At 41.2% G+C, this 27577-nt stretch overlaps 1 protein-coding gene across 10 annotated transcripts in view; it reads left to right on the plus strand.

Moving 5' to 3' along the window:
- Nucleotides 1-27577, plus strand: part of LTBP1 (latent transforming growth factor beta binding protein 1) — a 416097-nt gene that overhangs the window by 146773 nt on the left and 241747 nt on the right. For all 10 annotated transcript variants that reach the window (XM_054976893.1, XM_054976903.1, XM_054976911.1 and 7 more), the window contains 2 exons: nt 3004-3228; nt 4617-4894. In XM_054976893.1, the coding sequence (XP_054832868.1) occupies nt 3004-3228; nt 4617-4894 (503 nt within the window). The remainder of the gene's footprint in view (nt 1-3003; nt 3229-4616; nt 4895-27577) is intronic.

Genomic DNA, 27577 nt, shown 5'->3' on the forward strand with positions numbered 1-27577 from the left:
TTTTCAAATCCATTATCTAATGTAACAAGTACACTGTGTTAAAGCTCTTGCGATGTTCTGAAGTATATGCTTTTGAAACATCTATTTACATTCCAAACTCCTGATATTTCATGTTTTGACACATTACTCTCTGAAGTTCTTCAAACTGTGTGTGTGTGTGTGTGTGGTGTGTGGGGGGGTATCTCTATTCTAAATAGTTTCAGATGCTCCTAAGAGATTCTGAATTTCTTTTCAAGTGGGAGTGCAAATGGATGGGCATGGGAAAAAGTAGATTTATACCATTCCAACTGCCTTCTGAGTAGAGCTGCTTCAAGCAAAGCCTGGCTCCCCCTTCCCCCCACACCTTCCCTTCTTTCTGCATCTTCATACACCCTCCCTCTGTCTCAATCACAGGGGCCCCTCCTGTGAACTGCCTCAATCCAAGCAGGAAGGAGGGAACAGCTGCATGCAACACCAAGTTCAGGCTGTCCCAAGATGTGCCAAGCCTTTCCAGTCCTATCCCTTGAGATGTCTTTGGATGACAGGCAGAGGGAAGGCAGCTGTACCAGCCAGTTTGGGCAGCAACAGTTTCTTCCTCCTCTAGAGTCCTGTCCACTGGTTTAGGGGGAGTGAACTAAGAAAAAGTGGCTGTATGCAGCATTAACATACACACTCAGCATCTTGGCATAAAACTGAGAAATGGACTGGGGAGCTGAGGGGAAGGAGACATCAAAACACAGGCTGCTTCAGGCTGCCTGCACAGGCAGGAGTCAAGTGGCTAAACAGTTGCTCAGGCCTCACCCTCAGTCACTTGTGTCTGAAAAAGGGAGCTCTGACTCTCAAAATCTTACACTTTGAAAATCTTGTTGGCCTCTATAGAGTCACTGGACTAATATCCTCCTCTTCCCTCTGGTTTTTCTGACAGCAGAAAAAAATCCTCTGCCCTGCCCTCCCTCCAGGCAGGAAGACAGTAAATGCAAGCATACACCGAAGTTCAGGCTGCTTGCACAGATTCTGCATCTCTCCCTCCAATCTTGCCCCATTTTGGCTGCTTTCTTTCTTATCCTGCAGGGAGCTCTGTTAAGCTAATTCTCAAACCTTCTGCAGACAGTGTGTGCTGCAGGGGAGCTGCAAAGAATTGCAAAGTGAGGCGGCAAGAGCAAAACTCACAAGCACACACCCACCAGGGCTGCCCAGGACAAAAGTCTGAAGGCGGGGGAGGGGAGGGGAGAGAAGACTCAGGAGAAAGCTGATCTTCTGTATTGTTTTGCAAATCTGTGAAGGTTGGAGGAACTAGGCAGCTAAGACTTACTCACTGGCAGCCCACCCCGTTCACTGCCAGGATGGACACAAGATTTAAGAAAGGCAGCTGACAGCACTAAATGAAGCAAGGGCCCCTGAAATAGAGGGGTGGTGGTGGAAAAGGAGTGGAACTTGAGACTCAGAAGTATGTGTGTGGGGTTGCTTAGACTTGCTCTCTTCCTCCCTCCTCCCAGCCACGGCCATGACTCCACACAAATAAATAAGAAGAATGCCCTTGACAAAGCCCTGAATTAATTGAGGCTTGGGGAGGGTGGAGGGGTGGAGCAGTATCGGTGACTGTTTGCATTAGGAGAAGAACTCAGCCTAACCTACTGCTCCTCTTCTCCTACTACAGAGTGCACACAGAAACTGCGTGCAGCAGCTTTTACCCGGAGAGGACACTCTAGCTGAAACTTGTCTTCCTTCCATAGAGACTAGGAGAGAAGAATGCTAGAGCGTCCCCTTAGCAGCAGCCATTTCCCTCCCCCCCCTGCTTCTGAATGCATTGGAAGCAGGGGGGAGGGGTCAAAATGGGGGATCCCCCGCCCCCAGCGGGGGGGGATGGCAACTCTACTTCCATTAGATCTGTGGCCTCAGCCATCATCATGTGGCTTCATGTTTGACCCTACCACATGATAAGTGAAGCAAAATTGAGGATTTCCCTTTTGAGCAAAATCTCCTGTTTTCAGAGAGGACTGATGAGTTTTTGTCACGGATGAAGAAAAACTGTCAGATTGCAAAGTCTATTGGGGTCATTGCCCCAACTCACTAACAGTGTCCCAGGTACTGCAACTAGAAGCTGAAATCATACCAACACCGTTTGATGAGGTATGCCTACCAGCAGTATTATCCCCAGAGGCCCTACTCCTCAACTAACGGGCAGAGTGGGAAAAGGTAATTTAAGGTGAGATCAAAGCACCCTCAACTTTAGTCTCCTAAGGCATTGCAGCAGGGACAATTTTCTGAGTAACCATACTTCAACTATGGGTTTCTGTGTCTTTTTTGGACAGGCTGGCTCCTTTTGCCTCTTTATGGGAGACTAATATTGAGGGCACATAAGTTTTCTCAGTTGTCAGTTTTGGTTACCTATTACATTTCATGGAGTTGCCATCCTATTTCAGTTGGTGTTTGTTCTGATGGGCTCCAATAGGCCCTGGATGAGCTCCTTTCTAAAGGGGCCATTCAAAAGTTCCTAATGAGGTTTCTTCCCTTGGGTTTTAATCCAGGTATTTCCTGGTATCTAAGAAAGATTAGTGGGGTTATACCCATCTAAGATCTCCGGAATTTGAAGAAATTTATTAAAGCTGGAAAATTTCACATGTTGTCTCTGTCAAAGGTTATACAGTTATTAGGACGCATAATTTCTCCCTGATTGGCAGTTTTACTAGGCATTGTGTCAAATGCACAAGTGGCCCACTCTCTCTCTCTCTGCTGTCTCTACTCATTGCTTGTAATCTCTGAAAGTTGGGTGCATAATGGCAAGTATGTTTCTTGAAATATAACAATATATACATATTCATGCTATGTTTTTCTAAGTACTGAAATGTAACAAATTACATTTTGAACAGGAAATACAGTCAGAGAATAGGCATCTCTGAATAAACTCAAGTGCTTGAAGGAGGGAAGGATATTTAATCATCAAATAAGATGACTAAAAGTGATTTTGTTTTTAAAAAATAATCGAGAAATTAAATCCAATCCCCCCTCTTTTTTCTTTTTCAGTTATTTGCCATCTTCCGTGTATGAATGGGGGCCAGTGTAGTTCTAGAGATAAATGCCAATGTCCTCCTAATTATACTGGAAAACTTTGTCAAATCCCAGTGCAGAGTAGCAGTGCTCCAAAACTCTATCATAATTCACAACAAGCAAGCAAGGCTGTGGGATCCCATGTCATCCATTCTACGCATACTTTACCACTGACTATGTCTGGACAGCAAGGAATAAAAGGTAAACATTTTTCTTCCCCTCTTAATGTGTAGATTTTCTATTGGCTGTAGTTTTACTTCTTCATTTGGATGCTGGAGAACCAGAGAATGTCATAAAATCCATCCACATAGCTTTAAACTGGATGTTGTTTTTCTTAAATGGTTCAAATAATGAGAAACATGTTACTGAAAGGCTGTTTGATAAGATATTCTGAAGCCAAATGAATTTACACTTTCAAAATGAGACAGCTTCTGTAATGATACTCTATTTCTATCTTTCCCTTCAGAGCCTTGCAATATACTAATTGGATGTTGCTTACCCTTTTCATATCTTTACAGTCCAGGTAGCAGAATAGCAAGACTATGGTTGTTCTGATAATTTAATATCCAGAATTAATATTAAAATAATAAACTATTCTTGCTTAAAGCTTTCATTAGAATATCCTCCCCCTTTTTGTATCACGTTTTAAAATCTGTGCTATTTAAGTGGTTTTTATAGTCTGCGGCAAACTTTACAAATCTTAAATTTTATTCACAAAATTTGCTTATGGAAATTAATTCTTAGCAGTTCCTCCAGTAGCAGAGCCATATTGAATTGGTCCAAAGTTCCATATAGCCCAGTATTCTTCTTTCTATCAGCAACCAGCCAGATACTGGGATTAATCTAACAAACTCGGATTCCAAATTGGGTAGGTGGATTACAAAGATCCATGCAGGCTCCCTGTTCCCCTCAGTAGCCCTGTCGCCATCAGCAAAGGCCGGGAGCCCTTCCCTACTCTCTGTCAGTGACTCTCCTGGGTGGCTGCATAGTTTTAGTACTCCTGGTGTCTGCTGCAGGGCTTGGTACCACTCCTGGCTGTGACGAGTCCCCAGGCAGCTGAGTGTCCTGCTCTAGCTTCATCCCTTCAGTGGTGGAGGCAGTGATGATTCCCCCATGACCCTCAGCTTCAATTCCTTAGTGGCGGTAGTGGTGGTAGCTTTGTCTCCTCAGCTGTGGACTCCATAGATGGGTATTCTGAACTTTCACAGACAGTGCTATGGGAGGGGGATAATCCTCTGCAATGTATTTCAGGTGGCTGTCACATTTTTTTGAAAACCCTTACGGATTTCCCAGATTTGCAGAAGCATCTATTTGTAGCCAAGTGGCCCTGATCTCCAGGTTTAAGTATCCACAGATTGGGGCAGCCTGGTTATTTTCATGTAAGATGGGAGGGAACACTTGAGCATGAGGATAAGCTGCATTAAGTGCCCATCCCAGATTTACAGAGATTTGTTGAGACAGTAGAATGTGGCTATTGCCTTTTTGTCTAAAGTTTAGTATATGTAAAATATTTCTTGAAAAGATTAGTATATTTACTATATATTTGGTATTGCTAACAGCTGTGTTTCTTCTTTTAATTATTTTCCCAGTAAAATTTCCTCCTAACATTGTGAACATTCATGTGAAGCATCCTCCTGAAGCTTCAGTGCAATTCCATCAAGTTTCAAGAATTGACAGCACATCTACAGGACAAAAAACAAAACCATCCCAATCAGGACATTCCCAGGTTTCTTATCAAAGTCTGCCATTTCAAAAGACTCAGAAAGTACATTCAACCTATTCACATCAGCAGCCAGTTTCTCATGTGTACCCTGTTTCTGCTAAAACCCAGCTTGGACGATGCTTTCAGGAGACTGTTGGGACACAAGTAAGTAATGTTTTACAGGAATTTTAAATAATGAATGATTATTTGTCAAAGTTTTGTTTGGTTTATTAGATATTGTAGTGCAGAAGAGCAGAAAAGGGCAAACAAAATGATTAAAGGGTTGAAGCACTTTTCCAAATACAGAAAAGCTAAAGTAGGGGGATGCAGTTTGGTTCAGAATTTGGATTAAAATACTGAATTTTGGCTGATTCAGTAAAATCCAGGTATTCTGAATAAAAAACCGGGTATCTTGAATTTTTACCAAATTTTCAAAAGAAAATTGGTAAAATTTGGCCATTGTTTTCTAAGGGAAAATCACGCTGGGAGCTAACTGGTAGGCTGGAGGGGTCATTTTTTAACCAAACATCACCAAATTGGATGGGAACCTGACTGTTCTCTAAAGACCCTCCTCCCAAGTTTCAGGAAGATTGGACCCTGAGGACCAATTCTATGAGCCCCTGAACAAGGCTGCCCCATCCACTCCATTGTTTCCCATGAGAAAAAAGTCAAAGCTGAAGTTTAGCAAACCTGTATCCTCCAGCATCTAGGCTGACTCCCCAGTGGAGTCTCTCCTTGGTTCTTACTTCACTCATGCATAAACCTTTCAAACCTCTAGCTACCTACTCTCTTGAGGTTCTGACAGCTAAAACAGCCTTTCTGGTGGCTATCACCTCGGCTAGGAGGTTGAGTTAATTACAAGCCCTAAGACATGATTCTCCTTTCATTAATATGTTCGCAGATAAGGTAGTCCTCCATCCAAGCCTCCCCTTTTTTCCGAAGGTTGTCTCCTCTTTACACTTCAATCAGGACATTGTTTTTCTGTACTCCTGTGATTGACACAGAGACTTTTGCACACCTTTGATGTTAAATGGGCTTTATGCTTCTGCTTGGACAGGACAGCTCCTTCTGAAAGGACCCTAATCTCTTTGTCTTGTTGAAAGGACCCCAAAAGGGTCTTAAGGTCACTCTATAGACCATTTTGAATTGTATAGTTTGGCTCATTAAGGATTGTTAGAATTAGTCTAAACAACCATGCCCATTGCACATAAGAGCGCACTCTACAAGGGCTCAGTCCACCTCATCTGCCTTCAGCTTGGGCATCCCTCTAGTGGACTGGTGCAAGGTGGCCACCTTTTCTACTCTGTCCACTTTCATCAAGCATTGTGCCATTGATACAGACTCCAGAAGGGATGCAGCTGTGGGCAAAGTCATCCTCAAGACTCTCTTCCATTAAAGAGCTTCATGCCTACTTCTTGGGTAAGTTAGCTCACTAATCTCCCATTAGGGCTGCACAGAAGACACGATGATGAAAACTGGGTTGTTAGCAGTCAGACCCCCTCCTCACACTAAGAGGGCAGCTTATGGATGAAATATTATAAACACTCCTTCCTCATTATATCATAAGTTCAGGGCACTACCTGGCCCATAGTGGATGCCATTGTTTTGGGGACAAAGGTCAGCTTGACCCAGGGAGCAATTTACCCTATAACTGGGCTTCCCCAGCCATGTGCTGTGTGTGTGTATGTCTTGTGACCCACCATACCCTCCCAAATGTGTTTGGGCTGCTGCTTTTCTCTTCGTGAGGCACTGGTTGTTTTGCTGCTGCCTTTGTGAACCTCTATCTTCAAGACTGGTAACTGTCACCATCTCGAAACTGCTTTCTCCCCCTTTCCTCTCTAATTTTCTTAGTTAGCCTTGTATATGTGCTGTGTGGGTTCTCTGTACATTTGTCTTTTTATTTCTCTTCAATAAAAACTTTCCAGTTGAACATCTGCCTGACTTATTTGAGCATTCTGTAAGTGAATAATCCCTGTAAACATTGGTGGAGATTCCTAGGTCCTCCCCTTGTCGCTTGCCTCCTTAATACTAATTCCCCCAACAAATTAAGGAGACCTCCTATTCGGGAAACAGGTTGTGCTTACCTGTAACAGATGGAACACAGAACAGTCCATACCCTTTACCTATCATTAAACAAGGAGATCCATATATACAGAAGCAGACATTCCTCAAGTATTACTACTGTAGAACTGACATCTTTTTATGTAATAAACTAGTGTGGTGTGGTTGTTAAAGTGAACTGGGGGTACCCAAGTTCAAATTCCTATTCAGCCATGAAGCTCACTGAGCAACTTTAGACAAATCATATTCTCTCAGCCTAAACTATCTTGTAAGGCATTTCTCTTAAAAAAGGAGGAGAAGTGAACCGTTTTGTTTGAGTTCTTTGAAAGCTGAGTGGGATAAAAATGTAGCAAATAATCAACATCTTGAATTGTTCCAGAACAATTAATCATGCGATTGGCATATCACCATGTTATTTGGGGAATATGATTCTGAATCTGGTGTAGCTGCCCTCTTACCTTTCAGAAAGCAATATTTTGAGAAGGTTTTCATTCCCTAAAACTGCTATCCTTAACACCTAATTAGTTACAAGAAATGCGTGTTGTAGTACATCCCTTTTTCCATTTTGGTGCTTGAGTCATCTCTTTATGCAACTTCTTTCTTCTCTATATGGTTTACAGTATACCGTTAATTTCTTGTGTTTCTTTCAAAAATAATAAACTTTTTAAAGTTTTGTGGGTTACAAGTTCAAGAAAGCATGTTATTTTTTAAAGGACTTTCACACCTAATATGATAAACTTGAGCATTACTTGAACAAATATGCTTTTCTTAATCAGGCGGCCTCCTTTAATCTAAAGATAAAATATGGTTTCAGTTGGTTATAAAATTGTTAGTTAATGAGATAAAAAAATAGGACACGTATTTAAAATAGCTAAGGCCCCTTTCATATTTCAATTTTAATGTTTATCATCTGTTGCTTCCCTGACTTCATGTAAAGCAATGGCAGCTGTTTCAATCAGCATGTACAGCATTTATATTTATGAATTGTATATGAATTGTGGCCATTTCAAACAGTGCTGCTCTAGCACTGGAAGTGGCTACTTTCCTCTCCTCTGGACCACCGGGGCTTTTACATTAAAAAAAATCAGCACAAAAATGTCACTAAAGTGATATAGCACTGTAATGATAGGTGTAGCTAGTTCTCAGAATTCCCAGCTTATTTCAGCAAGGCATATCTCTGCAGGGGAAAGGGTTTGAGACTTACTTTTAAAAAAATGAAAGCTGGGAGTTTAGAGAACCTGCTACATCTATCATTACAATGCTAATTATAGTGCGAATCACTGTCTGTTAAAAAATAGAATGTGCTGGAAATGGGTGGGAAAATAAAAAGATGGCGCTGGTGAAAGTGCCGCTGACATTTTAAACAGTACACTGCAGCTAATCAGAAGCACATAGAACACCTGAGAATGGGAGAAAAGAGTTTTTTTTTTAAGTCTCAACTTCACAATGCAAACAGGACACAAGAGGCTTTGTTTGAAAAGGTTAACAAAAATCTGTTAGCAACTGGCAGCCAAATTGGTTGTGTCTGAAATGGCACAAAACCTCAGTATCAACAAGCAGCCAAAATAGTTTACAAAGGCTGTGTGAAAAGGACCTAAGTGATACTGGATTGTATCCTGTGGTTTTTGCCTGCAAGAAAACACTTCCTCTGGCATAGGAGAGTATTATTTTCACTGATCCCTGCCTTCTGCTGCAGACCCAAATGGTGCCCAGCAGGTGTTCCTGGGGTCCTTTACCACTATGGACAATGTTTCAAGGAGTGTGATAGGCTACAGAAGAAGGTGGAAAAATCCCATTCCATGAGCTGTACTCCATTTGCAGTTCTTGTTGGATACAGCCCAATATCTGTATAGATTCTGTTGTTCATCTTCATTACAACAGAACGCCCCCTCCCATGCCAGATGTTGGAGTTCTCTTTTCTTTGATGACTGTTTCAGTTTTCACAGCATTTTGATTAATTGTGGTTTTCTTCCTTGAATCTTAAGTGGGGACCCTCACATGGTTTTACTCCTTCCTTTGTCTTTGAAGGAAATATGATAATATTCTTTCATAGGCTTATTTTCAGAAGGAGATACACTACCCTCTTTTGGGAAGTCAATAAATGCTACAAATCTGTGTTAAATTTTGTTCACTTAAAAAAAATAAGCCCATGCTTACAGAATAGTAAATGACTGTGTATGCATTTCATTTTTCAAATTAGTTCAGTGCTCATGGTTCTTACGTTGGGTCAACATCTCTTTGGAAATGGTGCTTTGGCTTAAATGGGCATATTTTTCCTACTACAGAGAAAGGGTAGGGTTTCTGTTGGCCAGGAGGTAAAGCCAACCTAACTCATTTTTACATTTAGCTTGAAATTAAGCCATAGAGGTACATCTGTGTATCTGTTTTGTACACAGAGAATTCAGTGGTGTTAGGCAGAAAGAATGGAAAACAGAGTGTACAGTTGTAGCATGGGGTTTCTCATGGCAACTATTCTTTTACTATGACTTCATTGCCACCTATCTGATAGACGGGGAAATTGTGGGCTAAGCACAGGCTTCATGTGGTTTGTGGAGATCTGAAATTCTGAATCAGAATGTCTGCCCTTTTTACTGGGCTTTTAATTCTATTAATAAAATAAAAATTTCTTGGGGAAAAAAAGAATGTCTGAACCCCATGTAGTGGGTAAATCTCAGAATATAAGCATCTTTGTGAAGTGTGGATCTTTGTGAAATGTTGACCTGAGTCCCACTAATGGATATTCAAAAGTGAGGATTTATTTTTAAAAGTGTAATGACAAGGAGGAAAGGAAGAAGAGCCTAAGAGAGAGAAGTAGGAAAAAGAGGAAACTATGTAAGACTTACTGGAAAGTCCCAGCATGAACTTTACCATCACTCCACCATCCAATTGCCACCTTGATATGTGTTTATGGAATACATCTGGCACAAAGTGCGCCCTGGGCTTGGAGTTAATGTTGGCTCTATGAAACTACCCACAGGGGAAAAAATGGCAAGGAAAGAGGCTACAGCAAGGAAAGCTGAGAAGAGAATATGAAGATAGGGAGGGAGGGAGAGAACTTACTTGGAACATTTTTATTCTATTAATTCCAGACTGGCAGTTCCAGTTGTTTCAGAATTCTTTGGCATATTACTGGTAAGCTCCAAAGCCAGGTTCTGTGGCAGCAAGGCAGCCAGTTTGCCATGTCAGAATTAATTATGTGGGTTAGCTTTTTCCTTTGCTTTTTCAAGATCTGTGTTGCTGTCATTACTGAAACTAAATCTTAGTCCAAGCAGTCAGATTTTAAGATCTGTGAGAGATGAATTACTTTTTACTAATACACATGGAAGAAGGTTTCTCGAGAAAAGTCCAATTCTAACACATGGACACTATTCCAGTATTCCAGAATTGCAGCTAACTCTTGTTTAAGTACACCCAAGCAGCTCTCTGGTTGCAACCCTGTCTATTTTTGTCCTTATTCTTTCTATTAAGAATTCTCAAATTATACTTAAAAGGCCATATTTTGTGGTAGCAAGTTCAGCCATTTTTGCTATGTTTTAATTTCATTTCTGCGATTCATTATGTTGACTGAATTTCCTCCACTATACTTTAAGTATTTCAATGATAATGTTATTATTGAGCTAAGTTTTAGATGTACAGGAGGAACCTAAGATTTGCGGAAAATGTAGTTTAAAAAAAATTAAAATAAATCATTTCCCCCTTCTAGTGCTTAGGTGATAGCCATGTGGAGGCAGTTGAATATTTCCAGAGAATCAGTATGGCCAAATATTTACTGCTTTAGTTTGATATTACAGGTCAGCATCATAAAGACAATTTGCTATTATATGATCGGATCCAAAAGATTATCAAAAGAGCTCTGCTCACAGAATGTTTTTTTTCCTTCTGCAGCCCACTTTATTGTCCAGAATGGTGCTCTTGAGGGGGATTGGATCCTCTCAGGTTCAGCATTGTGTGTGATGTGGGGATCTGAAGCCAGGGAGGAAATCAGTGAAAGTCACCCTTCCCCACTAGCAGAGAAGCCTTTTGGCTAGTGAAAGTCTGTTTATTATATACTAGTGAAAGTCTGTATCATATGCATGGTAGCCAAAAGTTCAGATTTTCTTCTGTTTATTTTATGCTATTTCATACACAACCCGCAGACTGGGAGTATTGTCTGTGTCAGTTTCATTTAACTAAAGCCAGATGAGAAATTTTTAAAACGTGTAACTGAGTGAAAGGCAATTACCATCAGCCAAAAGAGAGACATGATTACTGTATGCCCTGGTGCAACCCCACCAAACACACGCATACAAAAATGTATGATATATGGATTAGATGTAGATATATAAAATAGATAACTGTAACTTTTTAAAAGTACCAAATTATAGGGTTATCTCTCTCCACCACTGTTCCTTCTTGCTCTTTCCTCAGAATGAGGTACAATGTTCCTGGAGGACAGCAAGCTGTTTGAGGAGAACAGGAAGTAAAATCACCACCATCAGCATGCTCTTTTACTGAGTAGCTGCAGTGGGTGTATTCTTTGTGGCCTGGGTGTTGGGATGAGAATGCAGAGAAGGCTTGTTGTTGAGAACCTTGAGGACCAGTGCTCAGAATAGCCATAGGTTGTATGTCAAAAGAGTCACATACAGCCACAGTGAGTGTTACTGTCTTACATACATTTATTTCATGTTAAATATTTTGAATGAGTAAAGCCTTATGTTTAAAAACATTTTACTGATTCCAAAGGGGAAACAAAGTAATAGGAGTTTTTTTCAGTACTCCCCCAAATTTCCATTTTTGCAATGGAAAATGTAGGGGGAAAGCCTTCTGGGGGACCTGTCCTTCCAGTTTTCCTGTCCCCCCTCCCCCGGCCTTTAAATATCTGATCCCACCCTTAACAGCTCTTTGAGAATGTTACTGGCTTCAAGATGGAGCTTGCAGTTGTCCTGGAATTACAACATCTTCAGACGACAGAGATCAGTTCTAGTGGAAGAAATGACAGCTTTGAAGGGTGGAATATGGTATACCATAGAGTCTAAGGGACACTAAAGTCCTAGAGTGACCAACAAGGATAGGCATTCCAGGAGTTTTACATAATTCCCTTTAATTTAGTAATGCGCATGTCAAGCGGTGTGGAGAATATAATAGAATGCTGTGTGGTAGAGTGGAGCAGAATGCGGAATTTACTTTTTTTTGCCTGCATATGCATCAAAGAGAGAAGAATGAATGGGTTCTGGTGATCTATGACGGATAAAAGGAGACTTGTGTGCCAAGGATGTTTAAGTAGGCAGGACTGGTGGTGGACTTCAGTGAGCAAGCAGAAGTGTGCTCAGAAGGGGATCCTGGCTGCTTTTACACATTGTTGCATAATATACTCTTGATGCACTATAGCAATCATTTGCAATTGGATTTTCCTGTATGAAACCTGTTAAAAGAGGAGAACTTGATGATGTTCCTTTCCTCAGGTTTCAGAGGAGGACAAACCAAAGAGTTAGAAAAATAGAGAGGTCAGAGCATTTGTTTACTGCTCTGAACTATCCTTTGATGTGTAAATTGCCAATCTCAGGATTTCCTCCTTGTGACGTCCTTCTCTTCCTGGCTTTGTCACACTTCTCTCCATCTTCCACCATGGATGCAGGACTTGTCCTGCCAGCCATGTCCATTCTTAGACAAGATAGGTAGATAGGCATCTATCTCGCCTCCTTTCCTATCAGAGTATGGAGTTCCTATAATAAAGAACTCTTATTTCCTTTCTAAACCTAAGCAAGTGCAAGTTTGTTTTTCTCTCACACACACTCACACCAGCCAGCACACAAACTCAAACCATCCATCACATTTTTTCTGCAGTTGATAATACTCTGCTAAGGCCCAACTACTTTAAATAGGTTTCTGAGGCCACTGTAAGCTCTTTAATAAAAGTGTTGTTGTAGTGCATCAAGAGTTCATTATCCAACATGTACGAAAGCAGCCTAAGATGAGTAGCAAGTTGGGAGCTTCATAAGGATACTCAGGTCCAAGAAGTGGGGGAGCAGGCAATTGGAGGTTGATAAAGGGAAATGGGAAGACAAGATGTAGAAGAGTGGCACATTGCTATTGGCATGGTAAGGAATGTTGTTAGAAATGAACTTCTGCTCCTACTTCTGCTGCTTATCAAAACTGGTAATTTTTCAGTAAATGTTGTGTGTGTGCTTATTGTGCATCTGCTAGTTATGTTATCAGCTGGGATAGGCTTTCATCCCTCTAATGCACTGGCTCTAACGCAGAGCCTTTTCTGTCTGCAAGATCCCATGCAAGAAGAGTTGTAGAATAAGTTAATCTCTTAAGAGCCTACGTTGATACAGTTCTAGTGACAGTAAAAGCAGCAATAATATTAGTGCTTCTGTCTAGTGTAGAATTTGTATAGAAAAGATGCAGGGTGCAGTGCAGTTTGCTTAAACAGAGATGTTCCACCGGGCCTTTGGCTGAGTGCCAGCAGGTGTCCTTCTTCCATCTAAGACCACCACTTCTTCTGGGGCTGCCCTTGGCCATCTGCTATGCCCATATACGGACTCCCAATATTTGTTTAAATAGCCTACTCCTGACTATTTTAATGATTTTTTAAAAAAAATATTGATTTTATGTTTTTGTGACTTTTAATGTATTTTTTTGAATAACCTGAGCCCATCTGTGGGGAGGGTGGGGTATAAATAAAATAAAATAAAATAAATAATAAATAAATAAAATAAACAGTTATACATAGGCAGGTATCAAGTTAGCAGTCAGTACAAAGAGCTGTGCTGCCAGTTACAATCTGGTTGTATTCCATTCAGAAACCAATGAACATTTGGTGTGGAGTCTGTTAATTGCAACATGAATTATATCCACTTAATTGTAATCTCTTCTTCAGCCATACTTAACTTTTGGGCATCTTAAGTATTAATAAGACAGTCCACTTATAGTTTCTGGTTTGCATTCCCATATCTGTCAGTGTGCCCTCCCCACTCCCCCACCCAAGTCCTCTGGTGAGAACTTGGCAATTCCATTTTTGTTCTATTTTTCTGTATTTTATTTCTTGTCTTGGAAAATATTCTTGCAGAAGTTGTGTACTTCTACAAAACTATATTTGGCTACTAGACTGTGTGTCAATAATTGGGATTGCACCTACTATTTTTATGTTTTACAATACTGCATTGTGATGACTAGTGAAGCTGGGAGAGAGAGGGGTTCAAACCTTTTGAACTTTTGAGTGTTGAAAGGTGAAAGTCCTGACAAAATTTTTAGGATTTCCATGTAAACGATAGAGTTGCCTGATGGTTTAAAAAAAAATACGGGACATCCTTGATAAAAATTGATAATCAAGGAATATGTGAAAGAGGATCAAACGGGCTTTATCCCAAAAAGAAATATTACTGATAATAGCTGTTGGATTCTGGATTTAATTAGTTATTGCAGTGATACAAAACAGGAAGCGATAGTTCTAGGATTGGATATGGAGAAGGCATTTGATTCTGTGGAGTCAGAATACCTTTTCGTCTTGCTTTCTAAAACAGGATTTGGAGATGCTTTCAAGAGGTCAATCAAGACTCTATATTCCTCCTTGATGGCCTTGGTTAGAGCCAATAATCTCAACTCAGAATCTTTTCTAATCAATAGGGGCACTCGACAGGGATGCCGGTTATTGCCACTGCTCTTAGCTCTATCAATAAAACCCCTGTTGGACTTAATTAGTGAGGATCCAAATTTCCAAATATCAGTGGGGTTGAGACAGGTGACACAGAACATAAAATCTCCTTATATGCCAATGATTTGGTCCTTTATCTAACAAAACCAGAGGATTCCCTACAAGCCTTGTACTCTAACCTTCAGGCTTTCAGTCAAATATCTGACTTAGCAATAAGTCAGAGCAAGTCAGAGATATACCCTCTTAACTTGAAACCATCTACTGTCTCCAATATAAAACCTGTCTGTCAATTTATTTGGGTAGAGAAAGTTTGGTAATATCTAGGTGTTTTTATACCCTTCGATTTTAAATTATTAATTAACTATAATTTTGATAAGTGTAAGGAAATCTGTACACAGATAACAGGGTGGAATAAATTAAGACTATCATGGTCAGATAGGCTCCATTTGGTTTTAAAAAAAAATTGCTACCAAAGTTTATATTTTTATTTCGCACATTTCCAATAACCCTCACAGATCGGTCACTGAAGGGATGGCAAATTGTTTTTACTAACTTTCTGTGGTCCAATAGGAAACCCAGAGACACCTTTAAGACTTTGTGCAGGGCTTCATCTGATGGGGGCAGGGTTTTCCCTGACCTTAATGGGTATTATTATGCTGCCAATTTAGCTCAGATGATGAAGATGCTCCATGGTAAGTCCCCTGAGAAATGGATATCTATAGAGCAAGCCTTTTTGGCCCCATTCTCGCTTCAAGAACTTTGTTGTCTTAAACCAGCACTTAAACCATTTCAGGTATCTTATAATTGTTCTTTGAATACCTCAATGAAGATTTGGGACCGTATGAAAAAAGATCTAGTCCAAGTAGTCTCACCATTCTCCATAACGGATGCCTTTTAATTCCATTTAAGTCCATCTCTAAGGCATGGATCCCTGCTGGGTTATCACACCCTATAGATTGAGTGTGTAATGAGAAAATCATGAACAGAGTTAGGGCAGAAGTAAAAGGTAATATTATAATTCAATGGTTTAGATATTTTCAGGTCAGGGATAGGATAGAAACTCTTAAAAGAAAAGATTGTTCCTTGTTCCTGCTTTCAGATTTTGAGACTACTTGTAAGAACTATGATGAGGGCTTGAGAGGACTTTTAGCCTCTGTTTATAGTATCCTCATAAGGGTCTTCACAGAAGGCCAGAAATAGAAACTAGACCTCGGTATGGAAAACTCACTTACAGAATGGCGCCAGGTTTGGAACTCATGTGCTCATTCCTCAAAGGTTTTTAATATTCAGCTTCAAGCTTTTAAGATGCAGACAGGTGGTACTATACTCTATATAAGATAAACAAAGGTCTTAGTCTATTGTGTTGGAAGGGATGTGGCCAAGTTGGCACATTCCAACACTGCTGGTGGGATTGTCCCATCATCCAGGGTTTCTGGCAAGATGTCTTAGCTAGGATTGGTAGAATAGCAGGCCAGGTTATCCATCCTATCCAGGATCTTGCCCTGCTAGATTTGTGGTCTAACGTCTCCCTGAGTAAAGGTAAGAAGGTTATGATTTCTATCTTATTAGCTATGGCAAGGTTAGCCATAGCTTATACTTGGAAAGCCAAGGAACCACCTACTCTAGAGCTATGATGTGATAAATTATGGACACAATTTGTGATGGAAAAGATCACTGATGGTCTGAATTTTCACTCCTGTGATGATAAGAACAGCAGTTTTGTAAGTACCTGGCTACCGATATTGCAATATTTTGCTGAGAATTAGATTATTCCATCTAATGTACACCCTCGGGACTGATTTTTTATCTGAGGGGATGACATTAATCATTTCTCTGATAGGATTAAGAACTGGTTCAACCATAATAGTTGAAGCATGGTATTTGCTTCCCTTTTATTACAGTGGCATTGTCAGTCTTTTCCTTTGCCAGTTTCTTTGATGTTGTAAGTTCTGTAATATGTTTTTTAATAATTTAAAAAATAATAGAAATAAAAATTTGTCAATGAAAAACAAAACTCCATGATATGGAACATTTATAGATGACTATCTACATTACAAACTGAGAGCCAGTTTGGTGTAGTGGCTAAGAGCGTGGGACTCTAATCTGGAGAACCAGGGTTGATTCCCCACTCCTCCACTTGAAGCCAGCTGGGTGACCTTGGGCTAGTCACAGCTCTGGAGCTCTCTCAGCCCCACCCACCTCACAGGGTGTTTTGTTGTGGGGATAATAATGGCATGCTTTGTAAACTGTTCTGAGTGGGCATTAAGTTGTCCTCAAGGGCGGTATATAAACCGAATGTTGTTGTTGTTATTATTATTTTACATTCATTTATATTTTACATCCACTTTTTATTTAGTGTAAAAGGTGGTTCAAGGCAGAAATCTGACAAGAGTAGGGTTATTCAGCACCTCTGTCAGTTTTCACTCCTTAATTCATAATAGTCCTGTTATCAAGTAGGTGTTAACACGGTGCACCTAATTATTTTGTGGACATTTGGGGTAGATTTCTTCCAAGCAGCTTCCAACTGGCACACTTGAGTGAATGTGTTGGTAAAGGAAGGGTTTAAGGCAGGATAGGCTCTCCAAAGGTTCACAGAGATGTCACAAGCTTATTATACTTTCCATCTAGAATTGGCAATGTAAAGTCCATCTACATGTTGGTATATAATGCAGCCTATGAATAGATGTTGTGACTGTGTCCAACAGCATAATGTTATGTGTTCTCAGGAAACCCTGCAAGGGATGCCATGTTTACAGAAGCAGCATTTTAGGCTCTGTTGGAAAAAAACATTAATATGTCAATTGCAGCCTACACCTCTTCAAAACTAAACAAAGCAACAAGCAAAGAGTATTCTTTTTAGTTCCTGTAATGATAAATATGGCATATACCCAAAACCTTTTCCTTTAGGGATTTCATAAGACCTGAACGCGTTAAACCTTGGGCTCAAATCCTTACTCAACAATTATTTGCTAACAAATGTACTTATTTCATAGGGCAGTAGAAAAGAACAAGAGTCCAGTAGCACCTATAAGACTAACAAAATTTGTGGTAGGGTATGAGCTTTCGTGAGCCACAGCTCACTTCTTCAGATACATTTGAAACTGAGGGAGGGCAGGGTCAGATGCTGGTCTCAAGGAAACTGCACACGAGGCTATTGGAAGTTATTGGCTCCCATGCAGGGGGGCTGGTGGGAGCCTCCCGGGCCCAGGAAGCATGGCGGCTGCCTTGCCTTGTGCCCTGCACCTTGCAGCCCACAAATGGAGCCCCCGGTAAGTTGGGAGTCTGGGCCTTTCATCACTATGTCACTAGCACAATTTATCTTGTTCATTCCTAGGTTTGTTAACCTCAAGGTGGGACCTGGAGATCTCCTAGAATTACAACTGATCTCCAGATGATAGCGATAAGTTCCCCTAAAGAAAATGGCTGGTTTCAAGGATGGACTCTATCACATTATACTCTTCTGAGTAATCTTGTCCTCAAACCCTGCATTCCCAAAGTCTACCCCCAGATCTCTAGGAATTTCACAGCTCCAAGTTGGCAACCATAACTCAGCCACAGGTGCTTGTTGGGTGACCTTGGGCTCCTCATATACTCTCAGCCTAACCTACATTACAGGGATATTGTGAGGATAAAATGGAAGCGGGGAAGATGATGTAAGTTGCTTGGGGTTCCACTGGGGAGAAAAGTACCCCCCCCCCGGGTCTTCTCTAATGAATTTAGAGCAGTTTACAATATTAAAGTATAAATATTTTATATTATCTATTTAGAAAAGAATCCCACTGTGCACCTGTATGTATCTACCAGCCATCTATTAAAGTATCAACTTGATTACAAGCCTTTCTTTCCCTAGGTTAATAGATCATTCAAACAATAATCCCCTGGCTGTGTGGTAAACATTTCCCCAGCCTCCTTTGCAGGTCCCCATTCGTGGGCCAGCAACCAAGCTAAGGGAAGGGTTAAGCTGGAGCAGCTTGGCTAAACCAACAAATGGAAAGGAGAAGGAGAGTGGGCCTGTCAGTGTGGAAAAGAGAGAGATGAGGATCATTGGCTGCAGATAAGGCAGGGAAAGTCAGCCTCGCAGGCATTGGAGCAGAGCCCCAAGGACAGGTCAAACTCTCTCTCTCTCTCTCTCTCTCTCTCTTTGCAGACAGAGCTTTTTTATTGTCATCCTCCACTGCTTTCCCTCCCTCCTTTCCTCCTTCCTCCATCCCCTGCAAGCCATAGTACTTGCTGGAAGTGGTCAGCACTAGAAGAAATTGCAGTAGCTTGCACTGCTTGCGCTGGGTAGTTTTTGGAGGCATGTGGAATTCATAAAAATAATAATAATAATTGATTTATATACCGCCCTTCAGGAGAACGTAATGCCCACTCAGAGCAGTTTGCAAAGTATGTCATTATTATCCCCACAACAATAATCACCCTGTGAGGTGGGTGGGGCTGAGAGAGCTCCTAGAAGCTGTGACTGACCCAAGGTCACCCGGCTGGCTTCAGGTGGAAGAGTGGGGAATCAAACTCGGTTCTCCAGATTATAGTCCTGCACTCTTAACCACTACACTAAACTGGCTCTCAGCTTCAACTTCCTTAATCAGAAAATACCAAACACTTATATGTCTGGTATTTTCTCCATTTATTTCATGGACAAACATAGCAAATACTGGACTGTTTGGTTCAAAATAAGACATCTGGAAACCCTAACTAAACAACTGGAAGCTGGAAAATTTGCCCTTCTCTGACCTGTTGCATTTTGATAATTTTAGATTTTGAATGTTACAATATGCATCTCAGTAACTGTGTTTGCATTTATAATGCTCACTGGCAAAATGGAGGATTTGCCTCACTATTTGTTTAGATGTCCTGTAATTGCAACTGCCTGGGATACTTATTCCTGCTCTGTACAATGGCAATGACTGTAGGTAACTACATAGAAAGTGACTGCTTTATCATAATCACTGGCCAAAATTTGACTGGTTTTGTAAAATCCTCTGATACTTCCTATCATCTGGGTAAATATGGGGGCCAAACTAGATGTGAATGGATCTCCCACAATTTTTTTTTTAAGTGTAAATAGTTGCTGGGGGTTTGCATTGGAACCATAACACAAGCAAGCCTTTAGAGGGGGAATATATGGGCTCCATAAGGTTATCTGAAGTGTTTTCTTCTTTGGGGCAGAATGGCATGATTAGATCAGGAAAATGTTCTGGGGTGTAAGTAGGGATACTTGCCCCCACCTCTTGCCCCCTGGTCCTGTTCACCTGGCCAGCAGGGGGGAAAGGAGTGGTGAGGCTGGCTAGGAGCCACCAGAGCATGCAGTGAAATGGTGCTTATGCTCTGAAAGCCCCGATGACACACTTCCATCTGAAAATGGGAAGATATGGCCCCCATATGGCCCCCACTGAGAAGTCATTGGGGCCTCTGGAGTGTGCATGTGAGGAACGTGGATCAGGCCCCCACGGCTGCCAGCAACCTCCTGTTTTGAGGTAAGGGGGGCTGGTAACCCTAGGTGTAAGGGTTAAACTCAGCCTTATCCACACACTGTGTTGCAGTTCTGATCCAAATCACATTCTCCCGCATCTGCCCTTAATACTTTAAAAACTATGGGAGATTTGTCTCCTGATCCTTCAGTATCATATTTTGTTTGGCCCTGAATGTGGAAAGTTGCTCTACATTGATTTTAGAAATTTTTGTTATGATTAACATCCCATGTTCCTAAGCATGTTTACAAAGTAGTAAGTGCTCAGTGTGGGTTACTACAGATAAGAGTAAATCAGATTGCAGCCTACATAAACGGATATTTTATTTATTTATTTTATATCATTTATATTGCCACTTTCTCACTGAGAATCAAAGCAGATTACATAGTATTTGTATATGAAAAAAACATTCAAAAACAGGTGTGGATTGGAGAAGTTTGAATACAAGCAGAATCCAATGCAGAGCTGAAAACAGTGCTGAAACAAAGCATAATCAATTTAACATGACATAAAAACTACTCAATATGTGCTCAGTAGTATAGTCCACAGTCCTTGTTGTTATTGGACTTTTTCATAAGAGTGCCTGTTGTTTTTCAATAGGGTGAATTTTTTTCTGCTGTTCAAAGATTGTTATCAATATGATTAAGGGGATCTGTGTGCGAGAATTACAGTATGAATGCTTGTTAAAAGCTACCTTTAATTTATATATCCAGAGGAGTTAGCCGTGTTAGCCTGTAGTCACAAAATAGAAGAGAGTCCAGTAGCACCTTTAAGACTAACCAACTTTATTGTAGCATAAGCTTTCGAGAACCACATGCATCTGATGAAAAGAAGATTAAATTATTATTGCCCCACATTTAAATACAAAAATATCCCAACACAGAAACTTTCTTTCAAGGGAAATGGTTCTACACACAATCTTTCACATGCATGAATTCTATAGGGAAACAAATCAGACTCTTCAGCCTTACAAATATATTCTCTTACAGGTGTGCATCCACTCCTCCCTCTCTGTAATTTGAAGTGGTTTTAGTATAAAATGAACTGCTTGTTTCCACCCAGCCCAGCCCAGCCTACAAGATGAGTCAAGACATGATCTAGGTTTCAAGACAAAATTGACAAGGAAGAAACATGTATGGGCAATGGGAAGCAAAAGGAAAGATCTCAAGAAGTGAGAAAACTACGTTTATGCATGATCAGATACCTTACTACTCTGAACCACTGAAAAAAGATTGTTTAGGAGCAAAAAATAATACTTGGTTTTCCTATTCAAGCAAAGATATAAAATTGGGCTGCGGAACTTACAGGTTAATCCTAAATAGAGTTACTCCAGTCTAAGTTTAGGATTGTACTTTTAATGTCAGAAGATGAGCAAAAGAAAAGGATTATAATGGTATATAGTGTTTTGTTTTGTATTCAGGCAATTCAGTTCTAAATTCCTGCAACACATATGTCCAACTAATGCTTAACATACCAATGGCGTTCTCCCAGCAGCAAAACAATAGAAAACACCCTTATCATTTGAATGAACTGAGAGCATAGCAACAGCACTGGAGCCCATGCAAACACTGCATACGTTATGGAGCAGCACACTGATGATACACCCATGTTAGCCATACATAAACAATCCAATACATACATAATGATCCCAACAAACTCTTTGATGTTACTGTATCCCACCATATAATACACACACACAAACCTGCAAAGCAGAACATGGAAGACACAAAAGCAACATAGTGCTGTTAATTGTATGAAGGACTATGGTATAGCTATTAGAAACCCTGACAACCAAAAATCCCTGCATACAGTGGTTTAAACTCTCTTCTGCAAACCACTATTCTTTTAACCAGTGAACACACAGGCAAAGAATGGTAGGCAGTGGGCAGTCCTGATATATCACCTAGGCACCAATTAATTTGGGAGAGGAGACCCCCCAGAGAAGATTCATGACCTCTCCTAGAAAAGAGAGGTGGAGCTTTTTTTTGCAATGTAATGCGAAAACTGCTGCTAGCAAAGAGAGAAGACTCACAGAAGGCATCCATGCCAACTCTCCAGTAGCTCACTGGGAAAAGGCACTGAGGGAAATGTGGAAATGAGGCATTTTTTTGTTGGCCAGCAACAATCCTATCAACAAAATAACAGGACTAGAACCCCCACCTCAGACAGGGTAGAACATTCCACATAGCCAACTAAACACACAGAAAGATAAATCGCAGGGTATTTGGCATCCTTTCTTTGGACCTGGTAATGAAACAAGCCATATACACTGAGACTATAGGAGTAGTGACAATGCTGGCTCTGTGGAACAGTGCAAGTTTACCATGTCAAGGCTCTGTGTACCACAAAATTCTGGGAGGATTCCATGCATAGATGCATCTGAGAAGCTGCACTGTTAGACCAATTATTGGGCATTGCCCATTCATGCTGATTGCCTGCTGCTAGTCATCCCCACAGCCCTTGTTCTCAGTTTTCCTCTCTGTGTCATGGAGCCTGTTCCAGGATCTGTGAACTTTGAGAAGTTTACTACTTAAGCACAGCTGTCCAGACAGCCTCCTCCTAGGTCAAAGTTCTATTTTGCAGACAGGTGAGGTTAATAGCAAGTAGGGGGAAAGGACACATTCCTATGTGCTGAACCCCATTAACACAGAGATTGGTTAATGGGTATTAATTATTTAATACCCCATTATTTATTAATGAAAGTATTTTGACATTACTTTTGCTTGCATACCATTATACCAGTGTTGTGAGTGTGGCTCTTGATGGAAAGGGTTTGGTATCACAGCTAAGTTCTTCAAAGAATCATAGAATCATAGAGTGGGAAGGGGCCATACAGACCATCTAGTCCAACCCCCTGCCCAGTGCAGGATCAGCCTAAAGCATCTCTGACAAGTATTCATCCAGCCTCTTCTTGAAAACTGCCAGTGAAGGGGAGCTCACCACCTCCCTAGGCAGCTGATTCCACTTTTGAACTACTCTGACCGTGAAAAAGTTTTTCCTAATATCCAGACGGTACCTTTGTGCATGTAGTTTTAGCCCATTGCTTCGCGTCTTACCCTCTGCTGCCAACTGGAACAGCTCTTTGCCCTCCTCCAAATGACAGCCTTTCAAATATTTAAAGAGAACAATCATGTCCCCCCTCAACCTCCTCTTCTCCAAACTAAACATTCCCAAGGCCCTCAGCCTTTCCTCGTAGAGCTCAGTCTCCAGACCCCTGATCATTCTTGTCTCTCTCCTCTGTACCCTATCAATTTTGTCCACATCCTTTTTGAAGTGAGGCCTCCAGAACTGCACACAATACTCCAGGTGTGGCCTGACCAAGGCAGTATAGAGAGGGGCTATGACCTCCTGCGATTTCGATGCTATGGCCCCTTTGATACAACCCAGGATTGAATTAGCCTTTTTTGCCACCGCATCACACTGACTGCTCATATTCAGTTTACAGTCCACTCTTACCCCAAGATCCCTTTCACATATACTACTGCCCAGAAGTGTATCCCCCATCCAGTATTTGTGCTTCCCATTTTTGTGGCCCAGATGTAATACTGTGCACTTGTCTTTGTTGAATTGCATCCTATTCACAGCTGCCCACTTCTCCAGAGTATTCAGGTCTTGTTGAATTTTAATTCTATCTTCTTGGGTGTTTGCTACCGCTCCCAATTTGGTATCATCAGCAAATTTAATGAGCAGCCCTTCCACTCCTTCATCCAGATCATTGATAAAAATATTGAAAAGTACTGGGCCCAAAACCGAGCCCTGCGGCACCCCACTGGACACCTCCCTCCAATCTGATGAAACGCCAATCTGATGGTCCTCCAACCAGTTCCCTATTCACCTATATTCCAGTCCACAGTCTTCCAGTTTGCCCATCAGAATGTCATGGGGGACCTTATCAAAAGCTTTACTGAAATCCAGATAAATCACATCAACAGAGTTCCCCTGATCCAGTAAGCTGGTCACTCGATCAAAGAAGGAAACCAGGTTGGTCTGGCAAGATCTGTTAGGAACAAAACCATGCTGACTTCCCCGGATCACTGAGTGGTACTTCAGATGCTTACAGATTGATCCCTTTAAAATCTGTTCTAATATCTTCCCAGCAACAGAAGTCAGACTGACTGGCCTGTAGTTTCCCGAGTCATCCTTCCTCCCTTTCTTAAAGATTGGGATAACATTCGCTCTTCTCCAATCTTGTGGCACATCCCCAGTCCTCCAGGAGGCCTTGAAGATGATGAACAGGGGTTCTGCAAGTTCTTTGGAAAGTTCTTTGAGCACTCTTGGGTGCACCCCATCCGGCCCAGGGCATTTGTATTCATCCAGTGCAGCCAGATGCCTCTCCACTACCTCTCTGTCAATGTCAATTAGCCACTCAGGTGTCCTGCCACATTTTCTACTATCTCTAGATGTGCCTGAGTTCTTCAGGGAGAAAACAGAGGCAAAAAAGTCATTAAGCCTGTCTGCTTTTTCTCTGTCCTGCATCAGTTTCTCCATCTACTCCCAACAGCGGTCCAATTGCCTCTTTTACCTTGCGTTTGATTCTCACATATCTGTAGAAGTTTTTCTTATTGTAGCGAGCCCTCCAGCCAGACCCAGCTCGTACTGAGCTTTGGCCTCTCTGATGGCTGATCTGCAGTACCTAGTAACCCTCATATACTCCTCTTTAGAGGTCTGTCCTTCTCTCCATTTCCTGAACATTTCCTTTTTCTCCCTTAGCTTATTCTGGAGCTCTCTGTACATCCACATCGGTTTCTTGGAGCCCTTACCATGTTTCCATCTTGCTGGGATAGTAAGGGCTTGAGCTTGCAAAAGCTTGTGTTTGAGAATGGCCCACCCTTCACTCGCTCCTTTCCCTTCTAGCACACTCCCCCATGAAATGACTCTCATCAAGCCTCTGAGTTCATCGAAGTTGGCCCTACGAAAATCTAACCTACGAGTCTGGCTATGAACTTCCTTGGCTCCCCACAGCAACTGGAATTCAAGAAGGACATGGTCACTTCCCCCTAAGGTCCCCCCCCCACCTTCATCTCATCTATCAATTCTTCCCTGTTGGTTAATATCAAGTCTAGTATGGCCGAACCCCTTGTAGTTTCCTCCACCTTTTGAAAAAGGAAGTTATCAGCCAGGCAGGTCAGGAAATTGCGTGATTCATGACGCTTTGCTGAGCCTGTCTCCCAGCACACATCGGGGAAGTTGAAGTCACCCATAATTACAAGGTTCTGATGTCTGGATACTCTGCCAATCTGTTCAAAGAGGGCAGCATCCATTTCTTCTCGCTGGTCAGGTGGTCTGTAGCAGACTCCAACAATAATACCCTTTGTCCTTCCTCCCCATATTTCTACCCATATACTTTCCACCAGGCTGTCCGCCCCATTCTCCATAACTTCTTGACAATCAAGCCCTCTCCTCACATACAACGCCACTCCACCTCCTCTTCTACACTTCCGGTTTTTCTTGAAGAACTCATACCCATCCACTAGCACATTCCAGTCATGGGAATCATCCCATCAAGTCTCAGTAATTCCTACTATATCATAGCCCTCTGTTTGCAGTAGAAGCTCAAGCTCTTCTTTCTTATTGCCCATACTTTGGGCATTGGTATATAGACACTTGTAGCCTTGTACCTTTGTTTGACCTTTCCTACCCAGGTGGGTCCCCACTGTGTTCACTTCATCATTGAAGTTGCCATGTCGATTGTCCCCTTCCCCTTGAGGCATCAGTTTAAAGCTCTCCTGATGAAGTTCTCCAGGTTCGTTCCGAACGTTTTCTTCCCTGCCCTTGAGAGGTGAAGCCCATCATGTGCTAGAAGGCCTTCTCTAAGAAAACCTATCCCATGGTCTCAGAATCCACTTCTCCCCCAACACACCTCCAATTTAGACCAGCATGACCTTGACTCAGGACATTGTGCTAGCATCACAGTGATGTCATTTTGACATTGAAAGGACATTTTCAAGATATGCTGGTTTGATGATATTCTGCCATCCTAATCCTGTCCAGCAGGGCTTTAGGACAGCATTGTTTATATAGAATATAGAGAGAGGTGTGACATCATGCAGTATTTTAGAACTTGCAGGCTGTCATGTGTTAGCATCAAAAAATAACTTTGCAGCAATTGTTGGGAGCACAAACTAATTAAGCTGTGGTCCGCACAGGATGATTTTTTTGGTATCATTAAGAATATTGCTCAGTTCCATACCTATACTTTGAATCTTTCTGGAAGCCAAAGAGTCTGGCAGCTTAGAGCATTGGTCTATGGAGCTTTATTAAAAGCAAGTAAACAGACAAGTTTATGTTTCTTTCCTTGACTTCCTCCACATTCAGCTACTTTTCATTTTAATTCTAATAAAAATGCCTTTATTATGACATACAATATCTTGTTATTTCTCAAAATATGTTTATAGCATCAGTGATACAGACAATAAAGTTTGTATTGTTAATGTGTGCCCTATTAATTTTCCACATGATTAATGAGTGTTGAAATCGTTATAGAATACTTGAATGTGGGAGAAATATAATTTAATACATGTGTCTACAATGTGTCAGGGTTTTATGGAGAAAGAAAAGCCTTGATCAAATTGATTTGATAGCTTTACATTTGTTATGTTTGTAATTGCTGCATTTGGTTGCAGTCACTGATATGTAAATAAGCTAAGTTTACTGCAGAGGTTTTTATCACCTACGGCCATGCAGTGTATCTACATATTTTGACTGTGTGTAATTAATGCAATTTACATGTGATTTTTTGTGTAGACATTATGAATAACAGCAGATGCCCAACTTTAATAGCTGGTAATTGTACTTATTTGAGACAGTATATTTATCTATGACTTGTTACTTTCAAATGCAAAAAATCCTGATTTGAAAGCTTTTGAAAATCTGTGAAGAGGGATGGCTGATTGGAGAGCAGTGATTTGTAGCAGAGAAATGATAGGTAGAGAAAGCATTCTGCAATCCTTCCAGCTCCGCACTCTAAACTCCCAGATCCTAAAGTAGCTTATTTTAATAAACAGCATTGGGGCTTTTTTTACATATGTTTGCCAGTAACATGCAAAAAAAATATTGGCAGTTAAAATCATTATACTAACAGACGCTAGTATGCTGGCAGTTTAATTTCACAGCTATCAAGGTGGAGACCCACAACTAAGGGACAAAACAAGAAATTTTGCCAAAAATATATTGTGTGACTATTAATGGTGTAAAGTGGCACAGTGCATTTATAAACAGTATTTGAACAATTTCATGCAAAATTCATGCCAAATTTTCACACAAAATATTAACATAACACAGTATCTGGCTAGCTGTAGCAAATTCACTAGACTGGTCTAGTTGTTTTGGTGGATGATCTTCACAAGGTGAGAGTCAGAGGCAGTATAACATGTTGATTTTCCTGGACTTTCCAGCAGCTTTCAGAATGGTAACCTTTCTGGGTCAACTGGCTGAAACAGATAGCTCAGGCACCATGGTATTTACATCTGGCTGACTGGTTATAGAAGGTAGTGTTGAGAAGCCATTGCTTGATCCCAGAGCCTTTGCATTATTGGAATGGCTGGGAGAGTCATCTGGTGATTTGGAGTGAGGTTCCATGAATATGCTGCTGACAACCAGCTCTGTTTCTCCTTATCAGTCCGGTATGGCAATACCTATGGTGTCTGGAGGTGGTAAAGTGGTGTATGAGGACTAATAAAA

This window comes from Eublepharis macularius, chromosome 1, assembly GCF_028583425.1.
Source record: "Eublepharis macularius isolate TG4126 chromosome 1, MPM_Emac_v1.0, whole genome shotgun sequence".
Lineage (NCBI taxonomy): Eukaryota > Metazoa > Chordata > Lepidosauria > Squamata > Eublepharidae > Eublepharis > Eublepharis macularius.